At 41.7% G+C, this 11,160-nt stretch overlaps 1 protein-coding gene across 2 annotated transcripts in view; it reads right to left on the reverse strand.

Annotated features, from left to right (window-relative positions):
* Nucleotides 1–481: 481 nt before the first annotated feature.
* sdccag8 (SHH signaling and ciliogenesis regulator sdccag8) overlaps nucleotides 482–11,160 on the reverse strand; it is a 57,990-nt gene continuing 47,311 nt past the window's right edge. For both annotated transcript variants that reach the window (XM_084075602.1, XM_084075603.1), the window contains 2 exons: nucleotides 1,455–1,581; nucleotides 482–764 (listed from right to left, as the gene is read on the reverse strand). In XM_084075602.1, coding sequence (XP_083931728.1) covers nucleotides 723–764; nucleotides 1,455–1,581 — 169 coding nt within the window. In that variant the 3' untranslated portion in view covers nucleotides 482–722. The remainder of the gene's footprint in view (nucleotides 765–1,454; nucleotides 1,582–11,160) is intronic.

Here is an 11,160-nt window from a genome sequence, read left to right on the forward strand (position 1 = left end):
GGTATTTCTCAAACTTAATTCAGCTAATCAAAGAGGAGCTGTTTGAGCACTGTTTGAGAAACTAGTTGAACATTTTATAGCAAGCCGTTCCCAAGTACAATGTGAATTGTGAACTGCAAGTAATTAAACATGAACGTTTATTTCAGGTTGATTAAAAGTGCTATAGTTTGGGCGGATAAAAAAAAATGCCTCTAGTGATAAATCCCCCCCCCATATTTGTATACTGGTTCCTGATTGGTGCCCCACTACTTTGGGGGCAGCCAAATCCTATCATAACCGAGCAGGCCAGACCTAATCTGCGAAGGGCAATTTCTTTCTTTTTTTTTGCATTAGCAGATACAGTACTTCCAATAGTTCATCTTTATAATTGTACATGCCAGTACTGTAACACCATTCATAGCACAAACACGTTTTAACTCAAAATAAGTAAAATCATTGTTTATTAAACTTTCTGAAACGAATATAAAAACAGAGTGAAATATTATAAAACATACTGAATAAAATGTGGTGATGTGATGTCTAAAAGTTTAAGTAAGAAATTGTTTCACATTGGCAAAAATCAACCAAAATTTGCTGCCAACACAAGATGGACATTACCTATCAATTGTGATGATAGAAAATCATACATAAAATGGATTTTTGATTTTTAAAAGCTATTTCAGATGTCACATACACTTTCCATGATGGCTCAACATGAGGACGAAGGATTTAGGTGAAAAGACTCATGTAGACCGGATGTCAGCATGTCTTGTGCCAACAGGGAGCTATAGAAAGACAGAAAGAAACACACGCACACAACTTTAAATAAACAAATCTCTCCCGCTATAAGAAGCAATATCCAATCGCTGATCACATGACTAGCTGACAATATGTTTCAGACAGAAATGATACTAGGACAAATCTATTGAAAAATAAAGAAAAGTGAGTGTATGTCAGTGTTGATTTTGTCGACTAAAACTATGACGAAAAATGTTTGACGACTACCTTTTTTCACTGACGAAAACTAAATAAAAACTAAGCTACGATGACTAAAACTAAGACTAAATATATTGACAATTTCGTCAACAAATAAAAACTAGACTAAAATGTTAGTGAGGGACTAGTGGGGAAGAGATCTAGTAGAACTAAAAGACAAGTAATTTTATGCTTGGTTGCGCTCGGATGTTGTGCTCCGAAAATAGCAAATTTACAGATCGTCTATTTTTGGCATTCAACCAACCAAGTGTAAATTAAGCCATTACGACGCCATCAAGGCACCGCCAAAATACATTTTAGTCGACTAAATCAACTGCAGATATTGTCGACTAAAACAAGACTAAAACTAAAACATTTCAGATGACTAAAATATGACTCAAACTAAATGGAATTTTATATAAAAGACTATGATTAAAACTAAATAAACATTTGTTGTCAAAATCAACACTGGTGTATGTCTATATAATAGGAGTGTGTACCTCTATGCGAAGGTTTTGCATCTCCTCAGTGAGTGTGTTCCTCTCCTGCATCAGCTGGTTCTGTTTGGCCAACAATTCACACACCTGCTGGGCACTGGTCTGACAATGGCGGTCCAACTGCTGAAGCCTGCAACAAACACAACACAAAGTATCAGCATACAATTGGGTGTGTAATGTATGTTTGCCTTTGTTTTTAAGCCACCTGAACCCTGGAGCCTCTAATCTGGGGGCAACCATTCGGCGAAAATAGAATCTCTACAAGTTCTGTCACAACACTTCGCAACGCGACACGTTGTGAGCTTGTAGATTGGCTGTTTTTCTGCAACAATATTTGGTGTTGAGGTGTTCAGCGTTCAAAACGCAGCTGAAGGCCGGTGATGGAGTTAAAACTATATGTTTTGTGGACTAGATTGATATGATCTAGAAATATCGATCTAACCAGTCAAATTAATATAGTGATGTCTTTTTGGGCCTGTTCTTCAGTCTTTTAAAGATGCTTTTTGTAACTCTACTATACTTTCCCTACCAAGGCCATGTAGCTGGCTCCATATTTGCTATCTGGTGCCGGCTCCATATGTTCCCAATCAGTAAAAACATGTCTTGGTCAACGCTTTGTGATTAAATGTCAAATGACCTGTATCTGTGTAAGATGACCTGTATGACCGGGATATTGTCACTAATTTACTCTGTCAGCTCTCACCCTGTCACAGATAAACCTGCCACATGTCCTATTATATCGAAGGAATAACTTGTTTATGGAACCAAAAGTTGTACACAAGGACACTATAAGATGGACAACAACTTATTATGATGACACCCTGATGCCTGACAGCTCATCAGATATGATCTGACGTCTGAGGGTCTTAAAGCCAATCATAAGGATGCACCTATGTCTGATGTCATTGAAGTCCAACTGTGTATAAATACCATTGTTTGTTATTGTTATATTAGTGTGTGATTGTTATTCTTGTCTGTAACTTGTACTGTCTCCGTGTGCACGCTCGAGCAATACAGACTGATCATTTTTGGACATACCGGTGTCTGACTCTCATTTCTTTGGGTGTTGACTGGACGGGTATTGGGGGGTCTTAGTACCAAACCATCTTTTCCATCTAATCTTGGAGTTTCAGAATTCAACTCTATCAGCCGGAGTTGCCAAAACATGTTCGTTTATAAGACACTGTGGTAAATAATCTATGAAAATTTACCTTGGGAGTGCGGACTGTTTCTATAGACTGCACCCGTCTGTCCTTCTGTTAATCTACTGACGGTAGAGCACACGCAGCTAGGGATTTCTGTCCCATAGTATTTGGAAGCAGTAGTACCAATATATCAGAGTCAAAATTATTTTCATTGCCAGATGTGTTTGCACATTCAAGGAATTTGTCTTGGTGAGGTTGGTTACACTGAAATAACAGTATAGAAACATTTACAATTATTTACTCAAAATGTGAATCTCTCTTTCTCTCTCTCTGGACCAAGACTGGGACAGCAACAGCAGTGATCCATGACAACGTTAGTGTAAGAATTTGAAGGGAATATGATTCAGAATCTGATGCAGACAAATGCAGTAGTGAATGATGCGTGTCTCAAATTTCAAATCAAAGACGACAAAGGTCCTCTGTAACATGTCTGTCAGCTAGGGCTTCATGTTAATTATTGTATCGATTACTTTTTGATAAAATTAATAACCGAGAAGTGCATTAAAAAACCTCAAAGAATCGATTAACCATTTAAACTGTATCTTATACTTTGTCACACAACAGTGTCATGCAAAAATAGTAAATAGCTAATCTACAAGCTAACAACGCGTCGCATCGTGATACGTTGTGAGGTTGTAGATCGGCTATTTTAACCCTTTTGGAAAAGTTTTGACATTTCTTAAAATTTTCCCCCAATAATGACATGCCCAAAATGGGAATTGATTAATAACCTATTTCTTATTAAATTATCAATTAAATCGATTAGTTTGATTAACTGTTGCACCCCTACTGTTAGCCCAGAGAAAGTCATCTTAACTTGACAACCGACTCAAACATCTGCTTCACACGGATGGGGAGAGAGTTGTGTGCAAACATGTGCAGTTATGAAACTCATTATTAGGCCGTCCCAATTAGCGTGGCCCCTCCAACGCAGCCTGGCAGTCTCTCTGTTTGCTGCTGGGGGCCCCGAAGACAATGAACCCTTTCATTGCATACTGGGACTGAGGGCTGCTGTATGTATTTGTATGTGTGCTGGGGAAGGGGTGGGATGTCTACAGCTGGGCTCTTTATTTTTGTTTTTTTCTGATGGGGGGGGGGGGGGGGGGGGTTATGAATAATGTGTGTGTGTGTGTGTGTGTGTGTTGTGTGTGTGTGTGTGTGTGTCTAAGGGTTGAAGAGGTGACATGTCTGTTAGATATTTCCCACCAGCAGCCCATTATTTCATCCATTCATCCATCCATCCATTCACTCCTCCTCCTCCATTGCAGTGCTATTCATGTCCTACTCATACGACAGGGCAAACTCTCAGCGCTGGAATGCACATTAGCATACCCACCCAGCCATCCCTGTATATCATCGCCCCTCTCACACGCACACACGCACACGCACACACGCACGCACACACTTGTTTGATTAATAAAATAATTGAGAGGTGTGTTTTGTTTGGATAATTTAAAAAAGATATATCAACGAATTAACACAATTAGATTTTTTATAATACACAACACAACTTGAGCCCTATTTTAGACTGCAACGCGTCACAATGTAGCTTGCAGATCTGCTATTTTCGCTATCTTTTTTTATAATCGGTTCATCGATTAGGTCGATTAACTATTGCCCCCCTACCTGCAGGCACGTACAGTTGCTTCCAATCAAGACCCTCGCTGTACTATAACGAATAAGGTATTATATCCCATCTATTTCAACAGGTTTCACCGATGGAAAGGAAGGAACGAGGATGGGAGGGTATGGGAAAAGGAAGAGAGGGAGCAGAGGGGTGGTTTGTAGTATCAGTGTAGCTAGGGGCAGAATGAGGGGAAGAGAGAGATGCGTAGCCTAGGGCGGGGGGTGCAGACAGATGCCCCTGCTGGCTCTGTTGGCAGTGGTAGGGCCGTCTGTCTGAGGGGAGAACATGTCTCCTGCTCTTTTCAGTAGGGGTGGGTCAGAATATTTTGAATGGCTCTGACGTTGTTTTTCTTAACTCCCTTGGATAAAGGTAACCATATACAGTATACACTGTCAGTGATAATTCATCTTTGAGATTGTAACAAATGTGTACAAAATCTGATAAATTACGTCCGAGCATCGCGTGTAGACTGTGTACCGTATGTTGTCAATTTAATATTCACTCACCAACCACTTTATTAGGGATGCCTGTCCAACTGTACGTCAATGCGAATTTCTTATTAGCCAAGTACATGGCAGCAACTCAATGCATTTAGGCATGCACGCATTATGAAGATGATCTGCTGCAGTTCAAACCGAGCATCAGAATGGGGAATAAAGTTGATTTATTTTACAGGTTGGTCTGAGTATTTCAGAAACTGCTGATCTACTAGGATTTTCACTCACCACCATCTCTAGTGTTTATAGAGAATGGTGCAGTAACTTAAATAACCACTCGTTACAACTGAGGTATGCAGAAGAGCATCTCTGAACACATCCAACCTTGAGGCAGATGGACTACAGCAGCAGAAGACCTCAACGGGTGCCACTCCTGTCAGCTAAGAAGAACAGGAAACAGAGGCTACAATTCGCACAGGCTCACCAAAATTGGACAATAGAAGATTGGAAACACGTTGCCTGGTCTGATGAGTCTGCTGTGACGTTCGGATGGTAGGGTCAGAATTTGGCATCTACAATATGAAGGAATGGATCCATTCTGCCTTGTATTAACAGTTCAAAGTCACTTAAATCAGTGGTTCTCAGAGTGGGGTCTGAAGACCCCTAGGGGTCATAGAGGGAGTTCCAGGGTGTCCCCAGCAATATAAAATAGCATTAGAATCTGTTTAACCACTTTAAACCTACAGTATATACATCAGCTCCAATCTACAACGTGTAATATGAATATTTTACAAACGACACAAAACTTTTTGTGAGGGTACATACCCTAGGGGACACGGAGAGAACGTGCAAACTCCACACAGAGAGGCCCTTTCACCAACCCCACCTAGGGTATGGGCACTGATGACGCGGAGGAGAGGACACAGCGTCCCCGGCGGGAATCAAACCCAGGACCTTTTAGCTGTGAGGCGACAGCACTACCGACTGCGCCACATAACCCCGTCTTCTCCTTCTTCTAGCTTTACGTCTACTGTATACATCCAGGGTGGGACTGGCCCGACAAGGCGACGGAGGAAGGGAGTGAGGGAGGAAGGGAGAGAGGGAGGGAGGGAGGCCTCCTGCGGCTCCGTATGCTGAGGACTGGAGGAAGAAGCCCCTGCTGCCAAGCAGGCCTGGCCTGGCGGCCTCCCACTCTCCCCCTCCTCCTACGCCACCACAGCATGGAACAGCAGGACACCGGCGCGTCACAGAGACACACGCATGTACGCGTGAACAGAGTCCCCGCTGAGTGCTAAGGCATGACATACAAGACACAAGTGGCAAAGCATGGCACCATCAGACAGCAGCTACACATCGTTGCCGTCAGCCCAGAAACCTCGTATCTCAGAGAAACATAATCAGATTTGTCCGCCGTTTGAACATGGTGTTGATTATCTGATTTAGCCCATTCAATCCGGGAGCGCATCTGTGTCATTTTAGATTTTAGCTATAACCATTATTTTATACTTGTAGATCTGCTATTTTCGAAAATGTTTGAAGATTTGTGCAAATCTATGAATATATGTATGTTTAAAGCGAAACATTTTTAACTCAAATCTTTGCTTCTGGGGCGGGGGTTCAGAAAACTGTTTTTAGATGACATTTGTAGATGCGTTCCCGGATTGAATGGGTTAAAATGGCAAAAAGAAAAACTGTCCTGATCTCACCACAGTTCAGTCTCAGGAGAGCTGCTCTGTAGACATGAAGACAAACCGCTGGAAGAGCAGCTACAAAGAATAAACGGCCCAGTTTCTCTTACAGACGCTCCGTGCAGATTCAGTGGACATTCACACTAATTGGAAAATCAATGGCTGGCCTCCAGAAACTAGCAACGTCTAATCTGCGAGTACAATAAACAAGTACGTAAAATCACAGCTTTCTTTTTTCTTTTTCATATTTGTGTAGATGTGCAACTTTAAAGGTGGTGCAAGTGATATTTTTGGGTTAAAACAAAAACAAAAACAAAATTGTGTGAAAAGGTTAAAGCTCTATTCAGATAGTAATCATTGCTGTAGTGTTTGTTCAATAACAGTGGTCTCTCCGTCTCCAACTCTTTAAAAAAAAGAAAATATATTTTAAAGTGGATTTAATCAGCTTCACTTTTATAGTTTCAATTCTGTCTGCTCATTTCTTTGTATCATCAATTCCAATTTCAATTGTTTATCCTGTATCCTGTGTGAGTTCTCTCTCCTGATTGGATACAATTGGTATCCTGACCTGAAAATGCATTTTCTGTTTATTGTAGTGAACAAACACAATAGCAATGATTACCATGGGAATAAAGGGCTATTTAACACTAATTTTAACAAAAGAAAATTACTGCTCCTTTAATTACTCTTGCAGAGTCTGTCCTCTTTCTTGAGGGACATGGATGCATAATGCAGAAAAATGCAAAGCGCCTTGATTCAATTACATGCGTAAATAGACCATAGGAAGTACCGTTTACATCTCTGCAGTGAAGGACAGTAATGAAGTACATATACTTGAGTACTGTACTAAAGTACATTTATTGAGTATATGTTAATTACTTTACTTGAGTATTTGTTTTTCAAACATAAATATTTTTTAATTCCACTACATTTGTAGGAGGGGACCCCCGGAACCAAAATTACACAAATTGCTGAACTGTGAATAAACCTCTCTAAAAATGTTGAGAGAAAAAACCCAGATCTACAAGCTCACAATATGACACATTATGAGCTTGTAGAAGTACCGCTGTTGAGTACTATTGTCCAACACTTCATTTCTGATAAACGTCATTTTTAATTTGGTGCGCACATTTCTTTGCTGGAACACGACAAAATGCCCAGCGACAGCCAGTAAGCCAGTGCAAATGAGATAGTCAAATCTGTGAGTTACGCCAAACCAAGCTAGCAGGACAGCAGGCCACACGACCAGGTCATGACATGTGAGGTGTTGGTTGCAGGTGAACATCTGAATGTGGGGTTATGTAATACAACAAGTCCTGACCCTGACAAACAAACACACACACACACACAGTTGCGCCACGTACTGTAGTATGTCTCGCCAGTACAGTAGTACCTTTGGCCTGATTATGTAACTCACTCTTTTTCTCTAATCCACCACTTGTCTCACCTAGCATATCACAAATCACAGGGGAGGGGTGTGTGTGTGTGTGTGTGTGTGTGTGTGTGTGTGAGAGATTAGGGTGACGCTCTTTCCAGCAGCTAAAGCAGCAAATCCAATAACTGGCCTCCATCGACTGGCACACTCATTAATTAGGACTTAATACGGCTTAACGCCTGGGCACTGCCACACACACACACACACACACACACACACACACACAGTCACACACACACACACACACACACACACACACACACACACACACACACACACACACACACAATGCAGGCTGTTTCGCCGCTGCACTGCCTTGAATTACAGAAGAAAAGGGAAGAGATGTATAAATGGATGGAATGATGCATACATAGATAGATGAACGGATGGCTGGATGGATAAACAACTGGTCTGTTATAGAAAAGAAAGACAAAAATGGTGGGTGGGTGCACTGGAGTGTGACACGGATGGACGGATGAGGCGGTAGATGGATATACAGCCGTAGATCTCTCTTCCCTGCTGCTGGACAGAGAGGAGAGGAGAAGAAAAGAGAAGAGAGAGAGAGAGAGCCTCCCCACTGACCTGGAGAAAGGACACCATCTGCTGGATCCCATGGCTAACTGACACACACACACACACCACACACACACACACACACACACACACACACACACACACACACACACACACACACACACACACACACACACACACACACACACACACACAAATTACTATATCTACAAATTCTTCGTGCCTAACTAACGAAATGTAGGAGAAAGATCTTAGTTGTGCTAGTGCTGCAGTAGTACTAAGTAGTAGTAATAGAAGCAGCAGTAGAATGGGAAGCAGTAGTACTTGCAGTAGCAGTATAGCAGTAGCAAAGCAATAGTAACAACAGTAACATAAGTTGTACAGTAGTTGCAATAGCAATATTAGTGGTGAGAGTGTCATTAAATATTATTAATATGATTATTTGTATAAGTAGGAGCATTAGCTGTAGTAGTAGTAGTAGTAGTAGTAGTACAAGTGCACGTTTTACTATGTATTCTAAGTAGCAGAGGCAGTAGCATTAACAGTAGTTGTAAGTTTGCTGCGAGGCAGTTTGGAGTAATTTCCCCCGACATCCTGATAATCAAACTCTTTCACTATCTGCACCTCTATCCACGGCTCACTCTATTGACTGCTGCTGCTGGCGAGATTAATTAGAAAACACACACACACACACACACACACACACACACACACACACGCACACACACACACACACACGCACACACACCAGTTTTAGACATTAGCTGAGGGCTACAACTGATGTACACCGCAGAGAGGGTGTGTGAGTGTTTATTTACAGTTTGGAGCTTATATCCTGGAGCCATGGTCCAGGGGGAAACTGGTAATCTTATGTTGGGGGGAGAGAGAGAGAGAGAGAGAGAGAGAGAGAGAGAGAGAGAGAGAGAGAGAGAGAGAGAGAGAGAGAGAGAGAGAGAGAGAGAGAGAAAGAGAAAGAGAAAGAGAAAGAGAGAGAGAGATGGGGGGGGGGTTGGGCAAGAGAAAAAGAGGAGGAACTGAATCTGAGGCACATGTCTACCATCACTCCATCCCTTTTAGAATGGAATGATTAACACAACGCTCTTTTATTTTGAGGTATTATTGGTGCAGCACGCTGTGCCATTTAATGTTTTCTCAGGGAAAACTAACTACAGTGCTAGAGATTTGCAGTGGAGTGAATACTTTCATGTACAGCGATTTCTTCTCTTGTAAGATGGTACTCACTAATGACTAATAAGTAATGGACTTATTTGACTTTGAGGAGTGAGGCTTAGAAGATCAACGTACAATTACAGTGTAAAATACGGAAAACTGTTTCTCATTCTCTCTCCCACACACACAGGAAATAATAGTATACAAAAGTAACATCTATTAGCAATTGTGTGTTTCATCCATACTTGTAAAGCCATACTTTCAGAAACAATCCTCGATGGTGAACATTAACTTAACCTGCTTGTGTGTGTTTGTCTGTGTGTATGTGTATGGCAGGAGCCGTAGGGGTGAAGAATGCAGGCAGACTGCCTTGGCTTGCCTGGTTAAAACAATACTGCCAGGGGCAGCAAGGATGCAGCTGCCCCACACACACACACACACGCGCACATGCACACGCACACACACACCCCTCGCTCCTGATCCCAACCCCACCATCAGCACCCTCACACCCTAGCGCCCCTGCTCCAGCCTGGCTGGCACACACAGCAGCACTCGAGTGTGTGTGTGTGTGTGTGTGTGTCTGTGTGTGTGTGTGCCTGACGGCCATGCCTCTCTCCCACTCCAGCAACCTGTCATGCCAGTTGTTGCTCTTGCTAACATGCATATTTGACATGGGGAATGGGATTGGTGACACTGAGGCTTCAGAGTGGCACTTTACATAAAGACCAGATGACAGGACGGGACCAGATGACAGGACGGGGATGTGTGACGGGGCATCCCCCGTCACACATCACAAACGTTTAGACGTTCAAACGCAGAACTTTTCCTCTTATCATTGCTTTTCATCGAAGCTTGTTTTGTTACTCTCTCGACTTAGCATGTGCACACTGCACAGTACTGTGTATATGCATTTGTCATTTGTTTCTCTGTTCTTTATATATTATACTGATCTCCATCTGAAACATTTTTATAGCCCTACTGTATATACTGTATCATATGACAAATGGCACAAATAGCGATCTACAAGCTCAGAGCGCGTCTCATCACTTGTAGATCTGCTATTTCTGATGAGTGAAACAATTTATTTTGTTTCGTTTTCTGGCCAAAATAGGGACACCGGGGTTAATGAGGTTAAAGTGTTGACTGGGGGAAAGGGATGGCTTCATACAACACCACTACTAGCCAATAATATATAGTATAATGTATAAGGAATAATGATCACATCTTAGGTACTATATTCTCTTAAATGTGGACTGTTTTTGTCTGTGTATTTGTTCCACTGTTGACAGAATATAAAGTAATTCAGAGAGGATGTCCTGTCGACTACAGTAGCTTCCTCTAAAAACCCAGTAAAACCTTGGTGTTTTTTTGTGGAAAGTCTTCAAGGACTTCTTGCTCATGAGCCTTTGAGAATAGCTATACTTCCAAGAGAAAACGAAGGAGGGGGCAAAAAAACAAACAAACAAACAAAAAAAAACGAATCATAATTTAAGTATTTAACAGATGCGCTTATCCTGTGCAACTTACAAGGTCGGAGTAAGCACCACCAACAATGTTTTTCAAGAAAGAACTTTAACATATTTACTTCGGCAATAACCTCAATCTTAAAGCCT

Source organism: Gymnoscopelus microlampas (genome assembly GCF_963454915.1).
Source record: "Gymnoscopelus microlampas genome assembly, chromosome: 13".
NCBI lineage: Eukaryota > Metazoa > Chordata > Actinopteri > Myctophiformes > Myctophidae > Gymnoscopelus > Gymnoscopelus microlampas.